The sequence below is a fragment of the Marmota marmota genome, unplaced genomic scaffold (genome assembly GCF_001458135.2).
Source record: "Marmota marmota marmota unplaced genomic scaffold, marMar, whole genome shotgun sequence".
Classification (NCBI taxonomy): domain Eukaryota; kingdom Metazoa; phylum Chordata; class Mammalia; order Rodentia; family Sciuridae; genus Marmota; species Marmota marmota.
The window spans coordinates 5,366,996-5,394,400 of record NW_026000130.1 but is presented as its reverse complement, the minus strand read 5'-3'; the positions used below and the strand labels follow the sequence as shown (position 1 = coordinate 5,394,400).

At 54.3% G+C, this 27,405-nt stretch overlaps 1 protein-coding gene across 11 annotated transcripts in view; it reads right to left on the bottom strand.

Annotated features, from left to right (window-relative positions):
* Positions 1–9,046: 9,046 nt before the first annotated feature.
* The window catches only part of Ube3b (ubiquitin protein ligase E3B), a 52,514-nt gene continuing 34,155 nt past the window's right edge, over positions 9,047–27,405 (bottom strand). For 10 of the 11 annotated variants that reach the window (XM_015500275.2, XM_048785006.1, XM_048785009.1 and 7 more), the window contains 9 exons: positions 22,758–22,934; positions 22,545–22,655; positions 20,329–20,466; positions 19,580–19,645; positions 18,124–18,182; positions 15,660–15,842; positions 15,126–15,237; positions 12,099–12,191; positions 9,047–11,091 (listed from right to left, as the gene is read on the bottom strand). In XM_015500275.2, the coding sequence (XP_015355761.1) occupies positions 10,900–11,091; positions 12,099–12,191; positions 15,126–15,237; positions 15,660–15,842; positions 18,124–18,182; positions 19,580–19,645; positions 20,329–20,466; positions 22,545–22,655; positions 22,758–22,934 (1,131 nt within the window). In that variant the 3' untranslated portion in view covers positions 9,047–10,899. The remainder of the gene's footprint in view (positions 11,092–12,098; positions 12,192–15,125; positions 15,238–15,659; positions 15,843–18,123; positions 18,183–19,579; positions 19,646–20,328; positions 20,467–22,544; positions 22,656–22,757; positions 22,935–27,405) is intronic. The other variant, XM_048785012.1, reaches the window with a different exon arrangement.

The following is a 27,405-nucleotide window of genomic DNA, read 5'->3' as shown; positions in this document are numbered from 1 at the left end:
TTTCTCCTCCTCCTCCTCCCCCTCCTCCTCCTCCTCTCTCTCCCCTCCCTTTTCTTCCTCTCCCCTTTTCTTCATTTTTTAAGTTGTGGCCTTGCTATGCTGCCCAGGCTGGCCATCAACCCTTGGGCTCCATCGATCCTCCCACCTCAGCCTCCTGAGCAGTTGGGACCACAGGGTCACACGGCCACCCCTGGCAGAGCTGGGTTATGTGTCTTATTCCTCAGAGCTCTGCACGGCCATGTACAATTATCCTTCCTTTGAGGGGCAGGGAAACTGAGGCTTTCCCAAAGCCACATGTCCACTGGGTGATGATGATGGTTGTGACGATGTCATCGTAGACCAGTGGCAGTTTTGGAGCTCTCCTGACACACAGAGCTTTTAACCCCCCGACCACAGCAAACCCTGACAGCCACCCCCTCTGGCACGTCCTCCCCACGACAGCCCCCTCAAGTGGACATCAGCATCTTTGTGTCCCAAATTCAGAATCTGAGGCACAGAGACATGGCATTTTGGCTGTTGCCACACAGCAAGAAAAAGGCCAAACTTGGGGACCAGGAGAGACCCCCTGTGCCAGGAGGGCCTGGTGGAGAGATGAGAAGCAAGTGCCAGTTCCTGATGGCGAGGGGGTGAGGGCACCCTTGGAGCTGCCTGAATAAACAGCACAAAGACATCCGGCTGGTTCAGGACGCTGGGGGCACAAGGTGACCTGTCCCCGACCAGCCCCACCAAACAGCTCCCACCGGCTGCTCCCAAGGCCCGGTCGTGGGCCGCCGTCGCTGGCCATCTGCACTGCCCACGTCCCTCCCTGGCTGGCAGGTGCCTGTATTTATGATCACCTTGGAAGGGTCGAGCAGACATATGCTGCTAAGGGTCGTTTATTCTTGTTTATAAAATTTATGGCTTCGCCTCCATTACCCACTGTCGAAACGGGAAGGATTGGCCCCAAAGCCTCTTGCCGCATGACTGCCTCAGACGTGAGACATCTGTCAACTCCGTGGGAGCTGTACGGGGGAATGAGCGTCACCATAACTCAGAGCTGGTGTCCCACCACGGGGCCTGCAGGAGCGACAGCCTGCCGGGCCGTGGGAGGCAGGAGGGTGGGGCTGCGGGTGACCCGTCCAGGTGGCCTGGGGACCCCGCCCCAGCCGGGCCACTGACTTTCAGAGTTGGGGAGGGGGTGAGGGCACTTGATTTCCATGGCCTCGGGTCCAGATGCAGGACCCCAGCAGCTGGAGAGCGGTCTGAGCCTGCGGCTCTCCACCTGGCAACTCTGGGGACACAGAATCGCGGGCCCTTGCGGCTGGTTGAGGGGGACCGAGATGGGCACCGAGCTCGGGAGGGCGATTTGGCAACGTGAACGAAAGACCCAGAAATGTGCGGGAGAATTCATGAAGGAAAGCCCTGAATAAGGACAAGGAAACATCAGCAGCCACTGGAGACGGTGGTGCCGGAAGGTGACGCTATGGGAGAGTGGCCCCAGCCCTGAAGTGCAGAAGAACGGTGACAAATGATCTAAGCATCATCCAGATCCTGGGAGAGAAATATAGAAACACAGAAAGATCTCCAGGGTCCTTTCCAGATGTTAACGACACTCACCTCTAAGGGATGTGACTGCGGGGGATTTTAGCCTGTTTCAGTTTTTCTGAAATTTTTAAGTTTTGTACTATGAGATTGGGTTAGATTTGAGAAGGACTTACCTGTGTAATAAACACAAGTTTTTGTGTTTATTACACAGGTAAGTCCTTCATTGTCCTCCCTGGGATGACTGGAGACATAAGAGGAGCCTCTGGAAGATAGAGTCCCCCAGGCTCCCCACCTCTGCCCAATGGACGGGGGACTCTCCAGTAGCCAGAGCCAGGGGACTGTCCAAAGTTGGAAGGCTGGAGAGCAACTCTGTGCCTGCTGCAAGGGAGACAGCTGGCCACCTGGCCTCCACCCTAGGGCAACAGAGGAGGGAAGGAAAATGATCCTGGAGGTGCCCCAGGGAGTGGTCACACCAGCTTCTCAGCAAACTGTGCAGTGCCTGCCCCGCCCTCCCCCCTCTGTGGCTTGAGAGTAGACGGCAAACTGTCATATTAATTCATCCTGCAGGGTCATCATGAGTTCCCCAGACACAGAGGCACCCTGAAGGGAGACTATGGGCCCAACGTGCTGCAATCAGCATGTGGCAGAACCAGCACTCCATCCGGGCTTCTCTATGAAAATCCAGCTTCCTTTGACCTAGTTATTTCACTCCTTGGCATGTACCCAAAGGACTTAAAATCAGCATACTAAAGTGACACGGCCACATCAACGTTCATAGCAGCTCTGTTCACAATATTTAAGCAATGGAACCAACCTAGGTGCCCTTCAACCGATGAAGAGATGAAGAAAACATGGTATTTATACACAGTGGAATATTACTCAGCCATAAAGAAGAATTGAATTATGGCATTTTCTGGTAAATGAATGGAACGGAAGACTATCATGCTAAGTGAAACAACCCAAGTCCAAAAAACCGAAGGCTGAATGTTCTCTCTGTCATGTGGATGCTGACTCACAATAGGTGAGGAGGGGAGGGAAGATCGGAGGTTCACAGGATTGGGACAGAGGGGGATGGGGGAAAAGGAGGGGAGATGGGAATGGGAAAGACAATAGAATGAATCGAACATAACTTTCCATGTTCATATATGAACACACAACCTGGGAAACTCCACATCCTGTGCAACCACAAGAACGGGAAGTTAGACTCTAGGTACGTATGATATGTCAAAATGCATTCTACCGTCATGTAGAACTAAAAAGAAACAAAAAATAGATTTACCCCCCTCCCCCCAGCTTCCTGTCTCTTCTGTTCTGCTGGGAGCAGGGAAAGGCTTATCCCAGGAAGGAAAGAGACACCGATTCCAGCTGAAAAAGCCCCAGGCCGGGCCTGATGTCACAGGAGGGAGGCTGGTGACCCAGTGGTGATGCCTGCCACGGCCTCACAGGGAGGAACTGGAATAAGTGGCGAGCTCTCGACATTTCGGCATCCCTGGGGCAAAGCCCTACTGATTTTGAGGGAGGGGAGACTCCCGAGGGAGACGCAGGGTACTCCAGACTGCCCTCCAAGCCCACCCCTAAAAATGGCCCTCCCAGCCCGAGGCTCCCCAAGAGCGCCAACTAGCAACAGAGCAATTTCTCAGCGGTCTGAGGTGCCACATCAGGGCCATAGATCTCTGAGAGCCAAACACTTACCAATCTGACTAATTAATGAGGCAGCTGATGAGCTCACCATCATAATTCAATATCTGAGTCACACTCTACAGGAAAGCGTGCAGATCCAAGACTCGAGCCAGTGGGACATGGCGTGCTGCCCCCGCCCCAGCCCACCTCCGTCCAGCCTCTGCCCTCTCAGTCTCCTCCCTGGGTGGCCATTCCAGAAGCTGCCTCCCTCTGGCTGCTTTGACACCGCCCCTAGGGTGCTGTCCCCGCTGTATGAGGAGCCACTTCCAACTCCCTTCACTTGAGGTGGCAGCATTTTGGGGGACTTTTTTCCAGGGGGACATTTTTGGGTTTACAGTTTATAATGCCCTCCAGTCAAAGACCACCAAGGAAACCCTGGCCGGGTGTGGTGGTGCATGCCCTGTCATCCCAGAAACTTCGGAGGCTGAGGCAGGAGGATCGTGAGTTCAAAGGCAGCCTCAGCAACTTAGTGAGGCCCTCAGCAACTCAGTGAGACCCTGTCTCTAAATAAAACATAAAAAAGGGCTGAGGATGGGGCTCAGTGGTTGAGCTCTTGGGTTCAATCCCCAGAACCAGAATAAATAAAATAAAATAAAATAAATATATATAAAAAAAGAAAAGAAAAACCTGGTAGGTGAAGAGTCATAGTATCTTTTCCAAAAAACACACACGTCAAGGGGAACTGTGGGGCGTTAGAAAGAGGTTGTAAGAAAGGACTTGAGGATTTTGACACAGGTGGGTGACTTGGGAGGGTTCAGGGAGGCGGCGTTGGCTCTGGGTTGGACAGTGTCAGGGAGCAGGGCTGATCCCAGGGCAGGTGCCCAACAGTATTTACAGAATGAATGTGAAAGAACGGCACAGGGCTCAGGGCATGTGAGGCCCTGGGTTCGATTCTCAGCACCACATATAAAGTAAATAAATAAAGGTTAATCAAAAAAAAAAAAAAAAAAAAGAATGGCCTCAGATCCCACCTTCGGGCTCCTGTCTTCCCGGATTCTCTCTGAAGACTCCTGGGTGCGCTGAGGGAGAACAGGTCACTGGTTGTCCTGAGCTCAGCCTCTGTCTCTGCTCCCCGGGGTCCCTGGCGGCCCTCTGCCCATGGCCTGGCCTCCAGCCCTCGTCTGCCCATACATTTCTTTTCTGAGGGGCTGAGCTGCCGGCAGCCGGGTACCCCATCTGAACAGAAGGCCCTCATGGAGGTTTGGGGTGCAAGCGTCCAAACATCCAGCTTAATGATTTGAGCCCCTCCTGGTGCACGTGGTGAGCTTCGGGGACAGGCCACCCAGCCCGTTCACCAGAGACCACTGTTCTAGCAACCACGAGGGAAGGCCAGGGACTCGGGCCACTGAGCAGTGGCACATGCACTGTCACTGTTACGGTGCCTGGGGGCTGAGGGACAAGGCATTCATAGAGGAGACCCCTGTGGTGTCCCCTTCAACGAACCGTGTTCCCAGGTGCAGCAGAGAAGTCAGAGAAGTCGGAGTCTGCAGTGGACTCCGACCGTGTCCCTCCTGGGTCCCTGTCCCTCCTGGCACCCGCTACGATTTACAGGGTGGGCAGGAGGGGTGCAGCAGAGAAGGGGGGCCCTGTGCTCAGGCACACCCCAAGTCCAACCCGGCCTTTCAGCTGAGTAACTGGGGACCACGGCTCCTCTGCCACCTCTCCTGGTTTCACAGGACACGGGAGACCAGAGCTCTGGGGTCCTCGGCAAGTCCTTTGAGATCCTGTGGGAAACATGGGCGTGATGCGGGTGGCTAGCAGCCCTCCCAAGGGCCGTCGGGTCGGGGGTGCGCTGCAGATCCGTGGGCTCCAGACAAGGGAGAGAGCAGCCCGGACTGTGCCCCAGCTGGCCCTTGCCTAGAAGGCCCGTCACCTCTGTCGGCACTCAGCAGACACCAGGTGAGGGGTCTCAGTGGAGCAGGCCGGGGTTTGGACCCAGGCTTCGCCATTCACTGCCTCTGGGATCCCTGACGACAGATGCCATCCCTGGTGCCTGTGGTGTTCGCGGCCCTGGCAGCCAGCACGGCCTGGAGTGGGGAGGCCTCCATGTTCATTTTTTGGATGACTGAAGGCGAGCCTGGGCTCCCTGGGCTGGCTCCTGACTGGGACTCCTGCCAGCTGCCCAGCCCATCTGGCACCATCTGTGACATGACACAGCCATCAGCAGGCGGCACGCCAAGCCCTTGAGTGCCCCACACAGGGTGCTGCTCCCTCCTTGGGGCAGGGTCCTGGGTGGACAGGACAGGTCAAGGCTGGCCATGGGGCAGCATTATTGGGCCAGGATGGTGAGGCTGACGCTCAGGTGCGGTGGCTCACGCCTGTAATCCCAACAGGAAAGCGTCACAGCGTGTCTTCCTGCCCCAACTCTAGACTCGCCTGCCTGTCCAGGGGGACCGCTCTCTCCAGAGTCCGGCTCTCTGCCTGTTTCCATTGACTTCTAAAGTCCAGCTTGGAGAGGGCACCCCGGGTTCCCCAACGTCCAGCACAGACCCTTCCCCAAGGCAGTGAACTCAGACTGAGGGATGAAAACTTGCGATCCTCTGGCCTCCGCCTCCCGAGTCACCAGGATGACAGATGTATGCTGTGCATCCAGCCAGTAGAGACCCTTGTTCACCTTTCCTCAGATGAGGAGCCTGGCTGAGTCCACAGGGACATCTCCACCACTACCCCATGCTGTGCAGTAGCGGACAGGTGCTGTTACCAAATACTGAGGAAATAAGGCTCTGGGAGTTAGAAACTGTCCCAGGGTCACTCAGTTGAACTGAGCCACATTCAGGGTTTATCCCCGGTTCCTGAATAACCAGCCAGAACGCCGGGCCAGCAGCACCGAGCCTGTCGCATGTGGATCCCAGTGAGCCGGGGTCGCCCTGTGACTCGGGTGCCCTTGGGTGTTTGAGCAACACTGCCCCAAACACCCCAGAGAGGGGGACTGGGGGCTTGGCCGTACTGGGAAGAGTAGGACTGTCCCATGAGCCTGGGCAGGCCATGTTCTGCACCAGTGTGACACAACCCCAGGACTCCAAGCTCCCAGCAGATGGGCCTCTGGGGGCAGAGTCACTGCCTGCCCCCTACACTTCCTCCAGGACCTCTGGTCACGGGGAGGCAGTGAGTGAGGTCCCTTTTTGGTCATGAGGCTTGAGTTGCAAAGATGGTGGCCTTGGAGAGATCCTTAGGGACAAAGAACCAGAGAGAAGCAGGAAGGGCTCTTGTGGCCAGAGAGGAGCGGCCCACCTTGCCCCTGGTGGCCCTCAGGCTCCGCCCACCCGCGCTTCCTTACTGGCGACCCCAATGCCTTCTCCCCTCTGCCATCCAGCCTGGGGGTCCTGCTCCTGGCACTGCACAAGCTCTGGTGACGCTGACCTCCTGACAGGCTGGCCAGGGGAGCTGCAGGAGGGTCGGCTCCTGAACGGGCGGAGCAGCTGCCTCAGAACAGCCTCCTTCACACACCGAGGCCTGGAGGCCAAGGCACCCATTTCCAGCACATGGAGGTTTTAAGATCATCTGCCACCCAGACGAGTGTCTTCTTTTCTTCCGTGTCCACTTCCCTCGCCCAGAAAGCACCAGCCTTAGAAAGAGGCCCTCAGAGAAGGCGGCCTGCTGCGGCCCTGCTCACAGATCTGGGACAGGGACATTTGTGGATCTGGAGCAGAACTCTCAGCAGGGGGGCTCAAGCCTCTGCCTCCTCCACCGCCACCTTGGAGCATGGGGTTTCTGGCGTGGTCACTGGGGGACTGTCCTGCTGCCTTGCTGGGAGGTCTGTCAACTGCCCCAGGACCCTGCTCCCCTCCCGAGGGCCCCAGGACCACTGGCTGCCAGGGGCTTGGAGAAGCATGAAGGAGAGGTGCTGGGAGCTTAGGGCACAGCAGGGCTAAGGCACAGGGGACCCACCAACCTGGGGTTGAGTGGAGCTCGGCAGAAGCTCCCCAGGACGTCCTGCTGTCCCACCAAGGCATGTGAAAAACAAAGCAGAGAGGATGTCTATTTGGCCCCTGTGATGACAGTACTGGTGACAGTATTGGCAGCTACGATCACTGGCGGCTTACCAATAGCACAGCCTGGGCTTCTCGGGCCCTTTCTGCTGTCACAGCATTGCCGCATGGTGGCTGCCGCTGGGCCTGCTCATGGGAGAGGAAAGGGCAGCGCCAAGGAGCAGGGCCTGCCCAGGAGCCAGCTGCGGGTGTTCCAGATGCCCTGCTCCGAGGCCTGCGCACCTGAACCCTCAGCGGGTGCTCTGGAGCCAGAGCGTGCTGTTACGCACACGTCTTAACAAATGTCAGCGCAGACGAGGACAACATGGAAACGACTTCATTCTGACCCCTGCTCCAAGGGCTGGAAAGCAGGGGGTCCAGCCTGGGCCTCAGCTCAGCATCTTCTATGTCAATCTAACCCGAGGGTGGGCCGCACGAGCCTGCATCGGGCCGAAGCGCCCCTGCTTATGTGTCCACTCAGATGATGCCCTGGGCGGTGCAGGGAGGGGTGTGACGTCCCTCCATCCTCATGAATCCCAAGGAGACAACACAGAGGACTTTCTCCACTGCTCTGCTGTGGCTGGGGGTAGCGACGAGAGCTGCCCTGGAGGCGTGGTCAGAGCCTGATGGACAGGGCCACGGCAGCCGGGGCCTCCTGAAGGGAGAAGGGGCAGGAAGACGGTCCTGGAGACACTCGTCTGGCCCAGGAACTGAGTTGGGCAGTCTTACATTTACCTGATCAAACTCCAGGGCTCCTGATCAGGCCCAAGACGCCCATTTCCACATAAGGAAACAGCACTGAGCTGGGCTTGCAGGTCGTGGGACCAGGAGTGGGGAGGAGGTCTGCACCTCTCCGACTCCAGGCCCAGTGCACGGAATGAACCATTTTCTAGAGTCTCTCAGTCATTCTGGAGTTTGAAGAGTGATTTAAGTTTTAAGGTGAATTTAAGAAGTTTTAAGAAGTTCCAGGAAATAATCCTGAGACCTAAGGGTGCCCTGGATTTATGCATTAACCAAGCTCCCAGAGTGCCCACCTGCTCGCCCACACGTCCACCTCAGGCCACAGCGGGGCCAGCGGGTCTCAAACTGTGTTCTGCCTGGCTGCTGGGAGGCACTACAGTCCCGTCAGCATATTGAGACAAAACCCCACTCATTTTCCCCAGTTATGAAGACAAACTTCCTCTTTGCAGGGATGGCTTGCAAGGGAAGCCCCAGCATCACAGAACAGAGGTGGGCTTTCGACTGGAAGCTGCTGCCATGTCGGGGGCTCTGCAGCCACTTCCCACCAGGTGCTGATGTTCTGTGGGAGAACACTCCTTGGGGAGGGCGGCGCCTGCCTTCCTGCCTGCCTCTCGAGGCCCTGCCCGGGTGTTCAGTCCTCAGGTGCTCCCCGGCCAGGGAGGGCAGAAAGAACTCGCTGGGATCCAGAGCTGCTGGGATCCAGAGGGGGGTGAGGGGAGGAGCCACCCAAACAGAGTCAGGAAAGCCACAGGTTAGAACAGGCTCCTTGGGCCGAGCGCGGGCCTGGCTGGGCAGCTCCCGGGAGCGGCTGCCAAATCTCAGCCCGCCTGCACCTGAGGTGTCTGGACTTTTTTTCAACAAGCATTTCAGCTTTTGTAAGTTACTGTCACTGCAAGGACACACACCCAGTCCAGGGTGATGGTGGCCTTCGGGAAGGAGGCAGAGGAACAGGCCCTGAGGATGCTCCTCTGCACGGGTCAACTCCGCCAGCAGAACTGGGGGCAGGCAGGACAAGGGGCCAACGCTCCTACCAGGTGTCTTCCCGCCACGTGGGATGTCTGTGCATCCGGGGCCCAGCACCCTGTCTTGAGCCAACCAGGCACCCAGCTGGATAAAAAGCACAACAGGCATCATGTGCTCAAGTACAAATTTAATAAAGCCTCTGACATGTCTTAATAAGTTACCTACAAAAACAAAAAAACCACAACATTTTAGAGCCATCAAGAGCCATCAAGGTGCCAGTGACACCAGCTATAAAAGTAGACTCAGTGTTTTATAGTGCAATGTCCCAGCTGCTGAGGAGGAACGTTTAAGTGGAACCACCAAGTACCCTCCTCGTCACACAAACAGGTGAAGTTGACATTGGTGCTTATGGACCACTCTTCAAGCCCCCACTCTGGTTCTCAGTGCAAACCAAGATGGGCCCCGTCTCCCTGGGCAGGCGACACGCCACCCAGCACCTCCACACACAGAGCACAGCTCCGAAGGCGCCAGGTCCACAGGAACAGAGATCACCAACTAGTCTTAAGCCATGATGACAACTTTGTGTCTTTAAATTCCTCACCACCTTTTCACCAAAGTGAAGCACACATCGTCCCCCAGAAGCCCATCCCCCAGAAGCCCGGGGCTCCTGCAGGCCTGAAGCAGCACCTGCGGAAGCCCTCGGGGGCGGGCGGGCACTGGGAGAAGGCCGTGCCTGCTTTGCTACCAATGTGCAGGATGGCGCCGAGCGGGTTTCCGCGCTCCCTAGAGCTGTCGGCACTAAACCAGCGCCTGGAGCAGAGGGCCCGGGTGCTCCTGGCTTCTACTGTGGCTTCAACTGGGTGGTGGGGATGCAAGAGGAACGTGAGGAGGTGGGAGGGTGGGTGGCTGTCACCACAGACCACTCCCAGGGCCTCGGCCTCAATTCCCTGGATCTGAAGAAGGTTCTCGGGATAAAGGGGAGAGGCAGGCAGAGGAGCACAGCAGCTGGAAGAGGAAATGAAGTAAGAAAATGAAATGGAAACAGAAAGAAAACAGGGACGTCCACACAGAGGCGGTGAAGAGGTGAGTGATGTCCTCGCCTCCCGAGCCCTCAGCGCAAAGGCTGCGCTCCCTGCCGAGGACGAGGGGCGGCAGGACCCAGATGCTCAGGAGCAAAGCCACTGCCCCTGCTGATGGGAGTAGTCCCTCAGGCCAGGGTGTGCTTCCTCATTGGTAACAAGTGGGGCCGGGAAGCAGGGAAGAAGCCATGGACCTCTGGGCCAAGAAGGCCATGTGACAGCCATGGGTGCCGGAACGAAGCAGCTCTCAGGGCCAGTGGGCTCTCTCCCAAGCCAGGATGCCAGGTGAATGCATAGGACAGGAGCCCGCCAGCGAGGCTCCCTGACAGCGGCCTGCTGCTGAGGACTCCCGGGAAGGCTGCGCGGGCGTGTGGCTTCAGCTGGGAATTGAGAGCACCTGGACTCCTGGTGCTCTGGGCCTCCTGGGGCAGCAGCTGGGCCCAGGCGCCTGGGCAGAGACTCTGTGGGGTGCATAGAGGCTTGGCAAGGCCTTACCTGAGTAGGGTTCCCAGAAAGGAAGGAGAGGATCTCCTGTGTAGGGGCGTCGTGTGCTCAGACCCATGAAACCACTCCAGACTCAGTTCCTGGGGCTGCTCCACACGCAGCTCACTCAGAGGGTTAAGAGGGGAAAGACTCAAAAGAGACCCAACTATCAAAAAGAAGCCCCTTTGCAATCACCAGGCCTGGGCCTCAGGCCCCTGGAAAGTAGGAAAGAGGACCCACATAGGCAGAATCGGGAGGTTTATTCTCCACACCCCCTTCTCCTTGGCATCGCCGAGAGCGCTGGTAGCATCGCCCTGTGCGTCTAGAGTTCTTGAGGCCACAGGGGAGCCTCATGGCTATAGAGGGTTTGGGGGCCGATGTCACCTGATGTGTTGCTCCTGTTCCCAGGGCGTGCTGCCTCCAGGAGCCCGAGAGGGCAGGCGGGCAGGGCCGGGTGGGAGCTAGGAAAGCTCAAAGCCCGTGTTCATGCTGATGGCGTAGCGCAGCTTCTCCCGGAGGACGCTCTTCTTGCTGTAGTTGGGCAGCTTGAGCAGGTTGAAGCAGGTGGACGAGGTGGGCAGGCGGCCCCCGGGCTCCCGCTTGCGGATAGTGAAGAAGCCCCGAAGGACACTGCCCAGGGTGTCTCCAGTGTCCTGTAAGCACACACCATAGTCTTGGGTCGAGAGGCATGTGGCAGGGCCCATAGCAGGGAGGGGACCTGGGCAGTCCCCGAGTACTGGGGTAGAAATGGGTGCTGTCCTCTGGGCGAGCAAACACTGCGCTAGGTAAAGCCCCAAACTCAGGACAACCGAGTTGAGAGGCTGAGGATCCGGAAGCAGGCCCAGCCCCCAGGGCTCCAGGGGAATCCTTCTGACTTAGCTCTCAGAAATGGGCCCTCTGCTGCCGGCCGATGACCACTTAGCCAATTTTCAAAGAGCAGAACACTGGACAATTACTCTAGGGAGCAGAACATTTCTGAATGCAGACTGACATCTCCTGCCTAACCTCATCAGGACTGTGGCCCATGGCAGACGAGAACGTGCGTCAGCTTTCCCTTATGTATGCAGGCTGAGGACTGCATCTGTCCTACATGAAGAAGGGACAGGTGCTCAGACTGTACATGAGGAGAAGTGGCCACACCCAGAGGCCACGGGGCTTTTATGGAATGGGATCCTATTAGACACACACAGTGGGCAGACTCACGACACAGAGCAGCTGACCCCAGGCCACTCTTCTTCAACAGCAAAGAAATGAGGCCACTTGCCCAGATACATATGGCCAGCAGGCAGAGGAGCCGGTGTGCTAGCCTATATCTGTCCACGTCCTGAGCATCCGTCCTCACCCACACTGCCCCTCAGACACGGAGCCCTGGCCAGACCAGCAGCCACTAAAAACAGCATGTCCCCACCTCCACCCAGGTGCCCATCACCAAGGAAGGGAGAGAAACGACTTCCAGACAGTTGGGTCCCACCGCAGCCTAGGTCTGCGGGCGCCCTCTGGCCCTCAGGCCATGAGACCTGTGAAACCTCACCAGCTCCCAGGAGCCCAGCCGTCACCTTGCTGACGTGCAGAGCAGGGGAGGGCCCCACACAGCGAACACAGCAGACCAGGGGGAGGTCAGGGAGCACCGCCCCAGACCGCTCTTTCCCCACTGCGGTACCTGATCATCCGACACTTCTACACAGCGGATGGAGAACGGGGGCTTGAGGTAGGCAAATCCCAGGAGCGGGGGTCTGGAGCAGCTGGTCACAAACTGCAAGAGAAGACGGGGTCAGAGGGCACAGGAGCCCCTGCTCCCAGTCACCTGGGCACGTGCACCCTCTTGGTCACTGCATCACTGACCACTGTTGAACCAGGGGAGGGGCGACAGGGTGCTGCTCTCTGGGATGAAAGCACATGAAATCCTCCTCACCAGACAGCACTGGGAGGACGGGTGACTAAGGGGAGCTTAGGAACAGCGCCAACTCTCACTCAGGAAACTGGTGTGACATCCCCAGGAGGCAGGGCTCAAAGGGGATTGTCACGCAGCCAGGAACAGAATGGTGACTGACACCCTTCCTTAGACCATACAATGGCAGCACTGAGAAGGGCCAGGCTGAAACTGATGGTGCTCCGTGGCTGCCCCTGAGTTGGGGCCTCAGAGCTGGGCACAGGGAGCCTGGTGTGAGTGGTACCAGTGCTGTACTCAATGGCACTCAATGGACACCCTCAGTGTCCTGCTGGGTTCTCAGCCACACGAGGAGACCGTGGGCTGCTCACCTGAACGCTCTGGCCTGCTGGCGTGCACAGTGGTCTGAGTGGGGCTCCTGCGGCCCCCCTCCAAGACACTCATCTGCTCTTAGCACAGTGGGAAGGACCATGACTCTGGAGCCAGCAAGGCTGAGGAGCAGACAGGGTACCCGGCACTGGCTGTGGGCCCTGCGGAGGGCACCCACACTTCCCTCCACAGCACGGACTCCAGGCATTCTCCAGACAGCAGCACCTGTGTTAGAGCCCCAACCGTGCTGGCTCCTGTCTGGACAGATGCATCAGAACAACCTGAAGTCCGTGAGGGAACTAGCCCCTCCTTAATTCAACAGTGACCAAAATGCTCTTCTCTAGAGGATACAGGCATAGGCTACTTATGACACCAAAATTGAGTGGCCAATTTGGAGTTTGGGTCTTATAAATATGACCACTTAAACAATGTAATGCAGGGTTGTGAGATTCCTGAGATCATGCAAAGACAGTTTTATGTACGTCATACTTCAAATAGTTAAAGGTCTTGAATATATTTCTGTTCTGTTTTATCTATAAGACCATCACAGCAGCTGCTGCTGCTCGTATGTGGCCTGCACTGCTGTGCTCCCGGGCTGTCCCCCCATGCTGTCCCAGGCACTCCCAACACCACCTCATCCCCTCACTCCAGGGACACTGCACCTCCAGAATGCAGGTGGTCCTGGGCTAAGGATGAGGGACACACAGCAACTGCACATCCAGCCAGGCGGACGCAGAACTGCTGCCTGCTGCAAGCCGGGGCTGGCTGCCACAGGAAGGCCCTGGTACTCGGCTCTAACGATGTTAAAAGACGCACAGTCAGCTGGGCGCGGTGGTGCACAAGTGTGATCCCTGTGACTCAGGAGGCTGGGGTATGAATTCAAGGCCAGCCTGGGCATCTTAGAAGTTGTTTCAAAATAAAATAAATAAAAAGGGTTGGGAGTATAGCTCATTGATAAAACACAGCTGGTATCAATTCCCAGTACAAAAAAAAAAAAAAAAAAACGCAGAATCCCATCATTGCAGAGAACAAGTCCCATTTCCCCCACCTGGCTCTGCAGCCTGTGTGCAGTCCCCGCGAGGGAGGCTCACACGCAACCAGCAGCGCAGGTCTGGTGACAGGCTACTCAGACACACACTCATGCCCACAGTGTGGGCCGGCGACTGCACAGCAAAGAGCCCCCGGCTGTCCTCTCCCCAGAAGAGGAAGGGCGTGAAGCCCTGCACACTGGAAGCCAAAGCATGGGAACGTGAGCCAAAGCTCCCAGAGTCAACTTCTGGAGTCATGTCCGCCTTCTGTCCCAAGTCCCTGAATGAGAATGGAATGGGTGGGAAGGTCTCGGCAGGAAGGAACTTTCCCTGGAACACCCGACCAAGGAAAAGGAAAACCAGCAGCCATTTGAGTTGGTGGCGACAGTGCCACAAGCCTCACCAATGGGGCCACACAAGACTATCTGAGAGGGGCTGGGGTTGTGGCTCAGTGGTGGAACACTTGCCTAGCACGTGTGAGGCACTGGGTTCAATTCTCAGCACCACATATAAACAAATAAATAAATAAAGGTCCATCAATAACTAATAAAAATATTAAAAACAAAAGACTGACTGAGACCCAAATGCCTAGAGGAAAATATTTCAAGGCACTTAATTCACTGCCAGAGTCTGGCAAGGTGTTCACAGTGTGCTGCCAGACAGAAATACAGGAAGCCAAACAATGACTCTGTTTTCATAAAAACATATACATACATAACACAGAACAAGTCTGTGTGCCACCCAGTGTTCTAAAGCACCCACACTCAGCAGATGTCAGTTACCAAAACACAGTGCGGTGGGCCTGGAGGGAACACTGTGAGCATTCACAACGTTCACAGGCACCGAAGCAGGGAACTGGCCAAGGTCAGTCCGTCTGTTTGCAAAATATACACCGATACCACACTGAGGAGAGTGTTCCCTGGGGACACCGAGTGTGTTGCATGTACATGTTTCACTACTGAGAAGAAGGGGACATGGAGGTCGTCCTGGGGAGGCAGGAATGTAGACCATTTAAAATCCTACATTGCCGGACCGTTCAGGACTGTAGGGCTGTTTAAACATCACTTGTCTGTCTTTCCTTAAGATAATAAGCATCATTTACTTCTACACTGAAAGGAAAGAAGGAAAAATGATATCAGCGAGGCCAGTGCAGGTGAAGGGAAGAGGGAGCCCTGAGCCCAGAAGATACATTGGTGGCCCGTGCAGGGACTGTCCCACAGGCCTCGACTCTAAACCCCTCTCTGGTTACTGCTTGGTAGGCTGCCTGGGGAAAGGAGGAGCTGGTGACATGAGGTCCTCCTAAAATCCCACCTGTTCCAGTGTAAATTGGTATCAGCTGCCCAGGGTTTATGAGACTATCCTCGCCCCCAGGAATAATAAAATACAGGTAATAATAAAGTACCTTCAGAAACATGGCTCTCTCCTCAGGTGTGAAATCAGAGGCCAGAATATCCCAGAGCCAGATGATGACCCTGTGACTTCCATGAAAGCCACCGTAGTACACCGTGTGCTTCCTGAAAACAACCAGAGAGGGCTCAGCAGCACGCGGTCGTCGGCACCGTCAACACAGGCTGGCGGGGCAATACAGGCGAGTGGCACAGCCACACAGCAAGCCTCGGCAGAGCACAAGTTCACGCCTCGGTGACCCCAGCTCCCTGGAAGCTCGATGGGCACAGAGAAGCCCAGAAGCCCAGTGGAAGCCACCTGAGATCCCAGGACACCATGCTCCAGAGCTCCAGAAAGCCAAGTCCTGAGATCGTCAGTACCTGGGCAGACACGTGGGTGGGCTTTCCTCCAAAGCGGCCCCGCCACTGCAGGGAGGCGGCGGCGGTGTGGCAAGGGGCTCTGGAATTCTCTCCAAGAGGAACCCAGTGAAGGAACTGCTTGCCTTCTAGAAGGCCTAAGAATTTCAGCTTTCCCTTCCCACCACCCTTACTTTAAATCTTCCAGATCAATCTCTGCGTTGTCACCAGAGATGAGACGCTGCAGCTCAGGGGTAGAGAACATCCGGATCCACTCGGGTTTGATAATGGAACGGAAACCACTAATGAGGGCGGCTGTCTGGTTTTTGATTTGGGTGTGCATTCGAAAGTGTGCCATCAGATGGATGTAACTAATTCTGTTAACAAGAAAGAGAAAAGAACGGGAATTAGAGGACATGGCAGGCTGTAATCAATGCACTCAAGGATGAGTCTGGTCATTTCCGAACCATCTTACAAAACACAAATAACACCAGAGCATTTCTCCAGACCAGTAACAGTGACAACCATGGTGACAGTTCTCCTGAACAGTACACTCTGTGCCACTCTGAGTGCACCCAAGGGCATGCTCCCATTCACTCACCCGGAGGCCCCTCCCACTACATCAGGAATTGAAGTGAGATTCTCACAGGTAAGAAGAGGGTCCTTTTGTACCAAAGGTACTTTTTGGACTTCTATTTAATCTCAGCCTCCTGGACACAACCGAGTATGATATGATTAAGTCCTCCAACAAACCTTAAAGTAGAGAAAGACGGTTTCATGTTGAAACCTTAGTGCAAACTTGCTCATCCGGCCCAAGAGTCTAAAGTCATGAGAAGGCAGACCCACAGGATGCTTCCCACAGATGCAGTCAAGTTACACCTCAGTTCAACCTGGAAATCAGAGCAACTGCCCAGTCGAGGCGGTCTCACGGGTTGGTGTTTATGAACACCTGGTCTCCAACAAGCTGGCTGGCATCAGTGACTCAGGGCTTAAAGAACATGAATCCAGCCCAGCTATGACTCTCACAAATTCCAAGTAACTATAGTTCAAATAAATTGGTTTTGCCCCATCATGCTCAGGTGTGAGACAATGACATCGAAAACATTCCTATTTTAAAAAATCTGGTAGCACACCTGAACATTCACACATTAAAATATGAGTCTTCCTATCACTGCCACTCCTCCCAGGCAGTCTGTGAAGCAGGCTACTGATACTGTTTCAGTTTCTGGGGCGGGTGAGGGCTGGAGCATGGGAAACTTCAAAACCCAGTAAGTGAGCAGGGGAAGTTTCTGGGTCAGTCTGCAGGACTGACTTAGGCTTCAGGCTTAGAACACAGGAGTCTATGAAATGAGTTTCACGTTAGGCTTCACAGCAAGGGAGGAGTCTCACTCCAACTCAGCCTGTACAGACCTACCTTCTTGGCCAGCGTCTGCACGCCACGTGTACACACAGCTCAAACCATGGTCCCTATGCTATGGCTCCCAGCAAAGGTGGCCCCCTGGGGGGCCATACCCCACACCCATACTATGTGACCATGGCTGTCACTGACAAGTCTTTCTTTTCAGCCAGACGTTCTGGAAGCTGTTGTAGGCAGACATTTCTCAGGTAGCCCTCTCAAGAAATGGTTACAGGTGGCGTGCAGGCAGGACCAGGACCCCCTGCTCTTGGTGACGCTCCAGTCTGGTCCAGTCTCCTCCCCAGGGAAGTCCCTTCAACCTGGGCTCTTGGTTCTTTCAAAGTTTTCAAACTGGTGCCCCGTGGCCAAGTGGCAAAGCTGGTGTATTTCAATCATGATGAATCAGGTGTCTGTTCTTCTGACTATTCTGACAGTTGAGATAAAAAATTCCCCAAACATGCAGACTGACAGAAGCACCCAATCTGAGAGAACAGGATGCTCGGGAACACTGGGCTGTAACAGCCATCTGATCCAGATGACTCACCAGGTGGGACTGAGCCCTCACCTGTCACTGAAGAGACTCATGCCCAGATTAACAGTTCAATCCCAGCTGAGCTGGCACAAAGACTGACAAGAGGGCCGACGTCTACTCCTCCTGGCAGGTCCCACTGTTTAATTAGGCAAGAACAGGGCTGGGTGGACGAGAGTGCACTGAGGGGTTTTGCTTCTAGGGACCCAAAGGTTTGACATTTCTGACAGATTCCTAAAAAGCACGTTATCTGAGACAACAGCTGCGGGGTCTCAGCTCTCCCTCGGTTCCCCATGTCTAAGTACGTGTCTGCTGCATCTGAATTCATCACTGCGTCTTCTTAAGAACAGCATTTCCTACAACCGTCACAGGCTGTCATTCCAGTGTGAGCTGTCTCTCCAAGGTATCCCTGCATCTGTGCACTCCAGGATCAGGAGAGTGTGCCTCAGAACTCATCTGACTGCACCCAGGGTCACCATCACACTCCCACCAACGCCATGGCCTGGGTGCCTCTGACCTTAGAAGAGCTACCGCAAAAAATAAATCGTCAATTCTTATTTTGCAAATCGAATTTAATACAATTCTGGCCTATGAACTGTAACCAGTAAATTCCATTATGATATTTATGGCCTCCTTCTACTTCAATCTATCTTAATAAATTCTCATGTAAGCCCAGAGAGCCAGAATGAAGTCTTTTCAAGTGGTGACCTTAAAATCTAATTGCTATACTCACTTATTTTCATTTGTAACAGGAATGGTCTTCCCTCCAGGAATCAGTTCATGGCAAACAAGCTGGGGAGAAGATGGGAGTGATTACTAGAGAGATTTCTAATGTGGAAGTAAAGCTGAAAGGGCCCGACACCAAAGTCCATGATAATGACGGAATTAAGATGGTAGGTGTTTGGTGGCGATCATTTCTCACAAAACCTTCAGGCTAAACATCAACTCCACGGGCAATATAAAAGGTTTCTTCTCATCTGATCTTTCAATATTTGCACGAAAGCTGCAGCATGTCACAGAGGGAAACCTGGTGGGCCCTGGCAGGATGTTAAGTCAATGTTGGTAAACCATACTTGGGAATACTGTGCAGCTATTAAAAAATATGGTGAGTGTATACTTATTGAAAAGGGACAAACAGACGGTATGCCAGTATACATGGTGTGAAAAAATATTCATAAAATGCCCATGGGAAAAAGTCCAGGGGGGACACAGGCCTACAGGGAGCCCCTCCAGGCACTGTGTTCTAGGTGGTTCTCATCTTCATGTTCATATTACAGTTGAATTTCTTGGTCACGTTTCACCTGTTTCCCACGAAGGGTTTTAGGGAACACCCCGACTGAAAGCCAGCTGGGAGAATCATTCTGTTAGACAGCAACTTCTTTCTTTCAAAGAAGGGTTCAGTGGCCAAGTGACTGTGGGGACTGGAGGTCAACACACAGAACCAGGGTTCCAGTCTCCCAGGCTTCTCAGGCCCTTGCCCAGCAGCATGCTCAGGGCCTTTGCGGGGAGGGTGGGCGTGCAGGCTCCCACAGTCCAGTCAGGATTCATGTTTGGTAGACGATACTTTTGCAAGATAAGCAAAATGTGACCTCTCTGAGGTGACACAAGCCTCAAGTCCAAGAAGCCAGCTCTGCACTAACTAGCTCATGGTGTGTCTCCAGAGCAGCCCTCAGACCTTGTGCACAGAGAGCCTCACAGGTGTCTCCACTGGACACTACTTCAGAGACAAGCCAAAAGGAGCATCTGTGGCAGGAACAAGCCCACTGCCACGATTTCCTGTTCCTCTTGATGAATGCAAACAAGGACAGGGCTGCTCCTGGAGACACTTCTTTGGTGGCATCTCCCAGCTTCAGGCCATAAGGCTCCCTTTGCAGTGGCCAGTCAACGTGGAAAAGCAACATTAAGCGTGGGGAATCTTCTGCCACCTATGAATGGCCCTAAGATGCCATATGAGCAAAGTAGCACCTCTGTGGGGACCTCCCCAAGGGATGAGCACACAAGGTCCACATGGAAGGAAAGGGGGAGCCTTCCCACCTGACCAGGTGGGAGAAGGGATGTGGGAGGGGACAAGAGACCAGCTAATGGGCAGACCTTGGTTCCTGGATGTCTTTCTGAGGGAAACACAAGCTGGGCGGGTCTCAGGAAGCCCATGGAGGGCAGGAAGGAGGCCAGTCAGGAAGGCAACCTACCTGACCCATGACGTCCTCATCATAGGATAGTGTCAGGCCCAGGTCAGCGATGTCCCCATCGTAGCGCTAAGGGAACAGAGAAGGGGAGATGTCAGAGTCAAGGACCCTATGCCTCTCGAAGAGTTCCAGAAGCCTTCCCTGAGGTGCTGCTAGGGCAACATTAACAACCGTGGCTGCTCCCAGCTGGGAGCGAGGGCCACTCATCACCCAGAGGGAGGAAGCTGAGTCTCAGCCTTGAGAGGGGGTGCCAGAAGAGGAAGTGGGGCCCCCAGCAGCTACAGGGAGAGACCTTGACGACAGGGTGAGGCTGAGCCCTGGGGGCTTGGCTCAGTCACCGGCCATTTTGCACCAACCTTTTTTTTTTTTTTTTTTTCTGTATCTTTTTTTTTTTATTTTTTTTTTAATTTTTTAATTTTTATTGTTGGCTGTTCAAAACATTACATAGTTCTTGATATATCATATTTCACACTTTGATTCAAGTGGGTTATGAGCTCCCATTTTTACCCCATATACAGATTGCAGAATCACATCAGTTACACATCCATTGATTTACATATTGCCATACTAGTGTCTGTTGTGTTCTGCTGCCTTTCCTATCCTCTACTATCCCCCCTCCCCTCCCCTCTTCTCTCTCTGCCCCCTCTACTGACATTCATTTGTCCCCCTTGTATTATTTTTCCCTTTCCCCTCACTTCCTCTTGTATGTACTTTTGTATAACTCTGAGGGTCTCCTTCCATTTTGCGCCAACCTTAATAGAGGTGAGGTTTTTATAGAACTCTGAGTCCAGAGAGGGAAGTTCATCCACGGAGCTGTAGAAGATGCTATGGTGGTGCCCGAGCAACTGGCTCAGGAAGAAGGAGGCGAAGGGCACATCCACCACGATTCCCTGTGGGGCAAAAGACACGAAGCTTATGACTTCACTGTCCAGGATTCTGACTCGCCGACCAGACTAGGGCATCTCTAGGTCCCACCTCAGTCTTCAACTGGAGAGCTATGCCTCCCCATCGTTAAACAAACACAGCTGAGGGCCCCTGGGGACTACGAGTGCAGGCTTTGAAGCCACACAGCCCAGGGATGAGATCCCAGCTCGGCCACACCAGGCCAGCGTGTCGGCTTTCTCACTGTGAATGGGCTCAGAGTAAGTCTCTCAGTACAGGACCGAAGCACAGCCTCAACCTCTGCCGGGCTCTCTGCAGCTGCAGGGACAGAGCAGGGCCGTGGGCACAGGCAGAGGGCACAGAGACAGGCTCTCAGACGCTGGCAGGGAAGCTTCCAGGAAGAGGAGATTCTAAGTTAGGCCTAGAGGAGCGCCAGGCCCTAGGGTGAGGCCACAGGCACGCCCCGGGTGGAGTGTGGGTTTGTCTGGCCACAGCCCTGCCTGGGGGGGAGGGCAGCCACGAGGCCAGACAGGAAGGCCCTGTAAGCTCACTGCCATCTGTGTTCTATCTCTAAGGCTCTAAGCAGGGAAGTGACAGGTTTGCACTTTATGTAGGAAAAGGACTGGAGGAGGACAGGAGGCAGAGACACAGCTGGGCAGCCACTGTATAATGTCACAAGAAAACGTGTACAGACTGAACTGTGACGACGGCTGAAAGGAATGGAGAGAGGCATGTGGACTGCAGAGATTCAGAAGGTAGGGTCACTCAGATTGTGACAATGACCTGATGAGATCTGTCTAACTGATCTCATCACTGCTGTGACCGTCAGAGGAAAGGGAGAAGGCGACAGAGGTGAGGCCTGGGACATGGGGAGGCTGCTCAGAAAAGGCAGAGGCCAAGCTTCTTGGCTAGCCTGGATTCTGGGGTCCATCACAGCTACAAGCAAAGTCATGGCATGTGCCCAGGTGGCCTCTAATGTCTGTCTGTTTTTAAGATGGGAAGCCACTGAGGAACTGCTCCCATTTTGCAGACAAGGAATCAGAGGCAAAGAAAACCCAGGCCACCCACCAGCACAGGGCAGGAGGACTGGATGGTGTCTGCACAGGGACTCAGACGGCTGGGGTCTGGGGCCACAGAAGCGTCCAAGGAGAGAGGGGAACAGTCACAGAGTCAAAGCAGTTTCCCCATGAGGCCTCTCTCCCGCAACTTGCCCAGCTGTCAAGGGTGGTGGTCTAGAATCATGGGGAAGATGAGGCAGCTCGGGCAGCTCTCCTGACTTGTCGTCAACGGACAGGGATCAGGAGCTGTGCGGGGGCCTCCCCTGAAGCCAGCAGAAGCCAACACAGCCTTACCCCAGGGGCCTGAGCAGCAGAAACTTGGTGTTCCTCCTAATGACAAGAGGGTGAGTGCTGACGGAGCCAGGGTAGGGTGCTGGCACTGATGGAGGGGAGGGCTTCACCTGTGCTAACTCACTACAGAGGGCCCCAGCCCTGGGACCACGGGCACACCCAGCCTTCTCACTCGAGCCTGCAGGCCAATTCCAGGAGCCCCGGACGGCTCTACAGTACTTGCTCAAATCACAAAAGATTTAAAAACTGGGCTGGAGGTGTCGCTCGGCAGTAGGGAATGATCACTAGCATGAAAGGTCCTGGGTTCCATTCCCAGCACCACAAAACCAAAACCAAAAAACTATCAAAGCCCATAAAATGCTGCTTTCCTACAACAGAGACCAAGCTTCCCAGGGCAGTCGGGCTCGGCACATCACCCCCCACACCTCAGGGAACGGGGCTGGCCTGGGTCGAATTCTGCTCCTACCACTATCTAGACCAGGGCTTCTCAAGCCTCAGTTCTCTCATCCATCAATAAAGAGGACGCAGAGCACAACACAGGGCTGCTGAGGATTCGAAGAGACAACACATGGAGAAACCCAGCATTTATGTCCACCCCCTGGTTCCCGCCCCTTTCCTGGAATCCACCCTGATGACAGGCTGTTCCCATAGCCGGGCTGACGACATGGATGTACCTGAAGCCCCTGTCCTCTCACACCTCGTTTCCCATGCTGCCTCCCACTCCCTACTGTGCCTACCTCATACACAGCCTTCCCCAGCATTTTCCCCACGAACTCGAAGAGCTGCAGGTAATTCTCGTGAATATAGGATGTGGGCGAGGGGTACAGCCTCTCATCCCCACTGGTGGTCTGTTAGGCAAAAGGACAGGGAGGGGCAGAGAGGTCAGTGCCCTGTTCTTATTTCTCATCCCAGGTCTGGCTGCTGCCAACCCCACCTGCAGCCCCAGCCACCTTGAACAGATTAAGTGCCGGGTCAAACACCCTCTTGATGATCTCTTCCAAGAACTCCTTGAAAACGCCATCCTGATCGATCCCAGCCTCGTCCACCCCGAGGTCGTTGACGAACTTCACACGGATCACGCCCTTCATGGCGTGCTGGGAGAGCTGCCGGAGCTGCTCGTAGCCATCCTGCCAAGACAGAACCGCGGCCCTTGGGAACCCACAGCTTGCTGCACAGTTCAGGGCTCCTCCCCCCTGCAGGAAGCTTTCCCGGTGGAACTGCAGGGCACGGGAAGAAGGGTCCTCGCTGGCTTTTGAATGAGAGCCTGCTAAAAGGAAATTTCTATTAGGGGGATGCGATAGCTTTGCTCTCTGGCCAGGGGAGGCTGCCCTCAAGAGGACACACAGCAGCCAGACAGGGGATTAGACAAAACGAGTCATGACAAGCTCTTGGCCATCAGACAAAGGATGAAAAAACTGGGACAAGATAGATCTCTCTTTCCTTTTAATGCTAAGAGTATCTTTTAGTTCATGGGCAAAAAAGCTAAACTTATGAAACACTATAAAATGGAAAATGCAGTTCCCACGTCGCTCAGCTCTGGCGCTTTTCCTGAGATCACACAGGACCTTGCTGAGGAATCAAGGTTATATCCTGAGGGCAACTGGGGTGGTGGTGGGGGGCAAAGAATTTAGGCAGGAAGAAACAAGGCTGAGCCAGGTGCAGCAGTGCACGCCTGTAATCCCAGCAGCTCAGGTGGCTGAGGAAGGGGACTGCAAGTAAAGAGTCAGCCTCAGCAACTCAGTGAGGCCCTGTCTCAAAATGAAAAAGAAAAAATCAAAAGGGGCTGGGGATGTGGTTCAGTGGGAAAGCACCGCTGGATTCAATCCCCAGAACCAACTTAAAGAGAGAGAGAGAGAGAGAGAAAGAAAAAGAAAGTCTGGTTTTCTGTTTTAGAAAGATCTACTGGCAGCAGAGCAGGCAGATGGCAGAGGACAAGGTGGGAGGCAGAGACAAGGGTACAGGAAAGCTGCTGGGCATCAGCGAGGGCCGGGGCCGTGGGGAAAAGCGCCAGCACATCTCTGTCTTGCGGTCAGCTCCCTCAACACACAGGCACCTGCTGGGTGTAGCTCAGTGGTAAAGTGCGGCTTAGCATGTACATGGTCCTGGGTTTTGTCCCCAGGACCAGGAAAAAACCAACCAACCAACTAAAAAAAAAAAGCAGTCACTCAGTCACTTAGCCCATATCCCTCATCCAGAACTCAGCAAGTGTGGCCCCAGGACAGAGTTTCAGAGTTCTCCTACTGGGCTATTTTGTTTTCTCTCTGGATTCTCACCTGTCGAGGTCATCCCGGCTTCTGACTCGGTCATTCAGTGAACTCCTCGAATCAGAGCGCTGAGATTTTTATTTCAAAGAAGTGATTATAAAAATTAGGGAACAAGACAGGGCCCAGGAAGGAGATGTCCGGCCCAGCATAAGAGGAACCATCATCAGAGTGAAGCTGATGTCTTTACATACTGTCACACAATGAGTTACAAGTCAACCTTAACATGCTCCTGAGGCCACGCCACAGTCACCGCTGTAGCCGTGTCCCACGCTTTCATGACATTTGTATAGACCATCTCCGCAGCACCCAGCCATCCACCCATCTATCAGTCTGCTCACCTGGTCACAATGCAAAAGAGCAATCTGCTAGAATGGCAAGACTTGTTCTGGGGAACCCTTGGTGCCTTCCTGCCATGCTCATTTAGAGATCCAAAGGACTGCCCTATGTGTGTCCCAAATCCTATCAGGGGTCCTAGGCTCCAAAGTGTGAGTCAGGAAGAAATTACCTCTGAAGTCAACGGTCACCAGTAGGAACAGGAACACAGTTTTGTGCACGCATACTTGAAAAGTACTTTCTATGCATATAAAGTCTGAGAACCATTAAGGTAGATGAAAAAAAGGGGGAACTAGGACGGCGCTGTGAGGCTGCAGCAGCACCGTGTCCACCTTGACAGCTGCGCCCTGCAGTGAATGAAGGAGGTGGGGAGACGCCAACATGGTCCCGGGGAGCGGCGGGGTCTTTCCATTCTGCTTTAAAACCAGCTTCCTAACTGAACCTTCATCAGCAGATGTGTGCAGGGCCACAGGGACTGACCAGGATGGCACCGGGAGGCCTTCGCCTTCTGCACGTGGCTCTGCTCCGGGAACGTCTGCTGGATCCAGACCTCAGCCTTGCTTCGTGAGCCCCGCCTTAGCCACTCCTTCCAAAAAGCTTAGCCTGGTGCTTGCCTAGTGCAGGTGAGGCCCTGGGTTCAATCCTCAGAACCACGTAAAAATAAATAAATAAAATAAAGGTATAAAAAATAAAATAAGGGTTGGGGATGTGGCTCAGTGGCAAAGTGTCCCTGGGTTCAATACCCAGTACAAAAAAAAAAAAAAAAGGAAAAGCTTTGTAGAGAGGAATTCACAGCCTCCTCCTCTGGAACAGTTCTGCCTTTCAGGAACTGGTGTGTTTGTGCGAGGTGACACATATGCCTCCCGGGGAGACGAGGGGAGCCTGGTGCTCCTTTCTCCACTGCATCTCAATGGGCAGATGCAGAAAACACTGAGCTAGGAAAGGGAGAACCTGGTTCCCGGGCCTGGCTCTGTCACTGATTCCCAAATGATCTTGACTGAGAATCTCAATTTCTCTGGCCTCATTTCTGCCTTTGACAGGGGAAGGGGAAAGGTTGGAGGAGTCTGTGTGAGGTTTTCCAGTTCTGAAATCCCAGCGCTCCAGCCCAGGCTCGCTCTATGGGGAGCTTCCTGCGGGTCCTGGACTAACCCTGGACTAACCCCGGACGCCTGAGAGGCCGTCCACAGTCTCTGGAAGAGGAGGCTATGGATAAAAGCTCAGGACAGCGTGAGTCTGACAGCAGCCTCCTGATGCCCCCTTGTGTCTGTATCAAGTAAGGTCCACTGGGCGCTCATATGCTAATAACCAAACTAGCACACCAGGAAAACGATGGGGTGACTGAATAAACACTCCTCTCCCTTCCTAACTCGATTTCATGACAAAATATGATCTCATGGAAAGGAAAGAGAAAAAGGACCATGCCTAGAACTAAGATAGCCTTTCTCCTCTGGTCCCTCTGAGGGGCGTATTTTAAGAAGTGGGTCCTGCAGAACCAGGATGCCGAGTGAATTTCTACGAGCCAGGAGGCTTGATCAGAGAACTGAAGAATTCATCCCTCTCAGGAGACACTGGTCTCACTTAACTCCTCCAGGGGTGGGTGACTGGGCACGACGGGTGGTGGGCCTGAGTCTTCTACAGACAGGGGAGCTGCATCTGGGTCTGACAAAGAAGTGCTGGAGAAGGGAGTTTTGTAGCATGACAAGGTTGCTTCTTCAAGCCAAAGTAGAGGCTGCAAACAGGCTGAGTTCAGTGGGAAACATCTGTTCTTCTGAGCCCCCGGTAGAATCTAATCAGTTCACAGCATAAGAGATCTGAGGGTCACAAATGAAACCCTGAATTTTGGTTTCAAAACTTCAGAGCATTCTGGAGCCCACACCTCCATGTGGTGAGTCAGGAAGGCTGGAGCAGAGATGGCCTCTGTGGGGAGAGGTACCTGCTCCCACTTGCCCACCCATGTCTACTGCTCCCTGACACTAAGCTGGATGAAACTTGTCACTCGTGGGGGTTGTTTTCCTTAGGTAGAGGTGCTCAGAGTGAGAGGTCACGTTTTAGAAAAAATGGGAGTGAAAATGGAGGGTATTTCCATTTGTTCAGCATGCAAACAAAACACTCCTGGGATGAGACGCCCGCGGCCAGCTCTGCTCATGCACAGGACCTACACAGGGTCCCTGTGGGCACTTAAGTTCCTTATCTCTACTTTTAAGAATATTAAAAACATCAACTGTTTGACACCCACTGCCTTTTCTAACCTCTCCAGGTGTCAATCACCAGCGGTCAGGGAGCTAAAGTAGGCTTGCCCGTAAGGAGTGACACAATGTGGTGCAAACGCACTGCCACTGCCGGAGGAAATGAAGACATGGGAGGAAGGGCTGCTGTTTGACGCCATGTGCTGGTGGCTGGCTATATGGCCTGGCTGTGGTGGGACCCCTTGTCTGTCTCACTCTGGCAGAACATGCAAATGAGGAACTGCGGCCAGAGTGTGATAAAAGTCTGCAGAGCAAACAGCAAATAAATCAAGCCAAGCCCTCCTGGGAATGGAGACTGGCAGCTCAGCCATCAGTGCCCTTGCTGGCAGGACCAGCACACACAGGCAGGATGCACACATGCGACCCAGGGGAGGGTGAGCTCGGACAGTACAGCTGTGACAGGGAGGCCCACTGACCACGACAGTGCTCCAGCAGACAGCAGTCAGTGTTAAGAGTCCTGTTTTGCAGGGCATATTTCTTTGTGACAGGCTTCCACAGGCCTTGCCACTCACATCCTAACAAATCAGCATATAACTTCCTGACACACAGGTAAAGTACTTGAGGACAGAGTACCAGGCTCTAAGTTATATGAAGTCTCTGCTTAACTCTGGAGTCCAGATTTGGCTTAGGAGGGTAACAATGCATCTACAAAGACCCCAGCTCTGTGTGGCTCAGTGGGTGTGTCACAGCCTCTCCCCCTCTGCTGCATTCACAGGTAGTGGCCTGGCTGCCTGCTGGGATGATGAAGTCTGAGG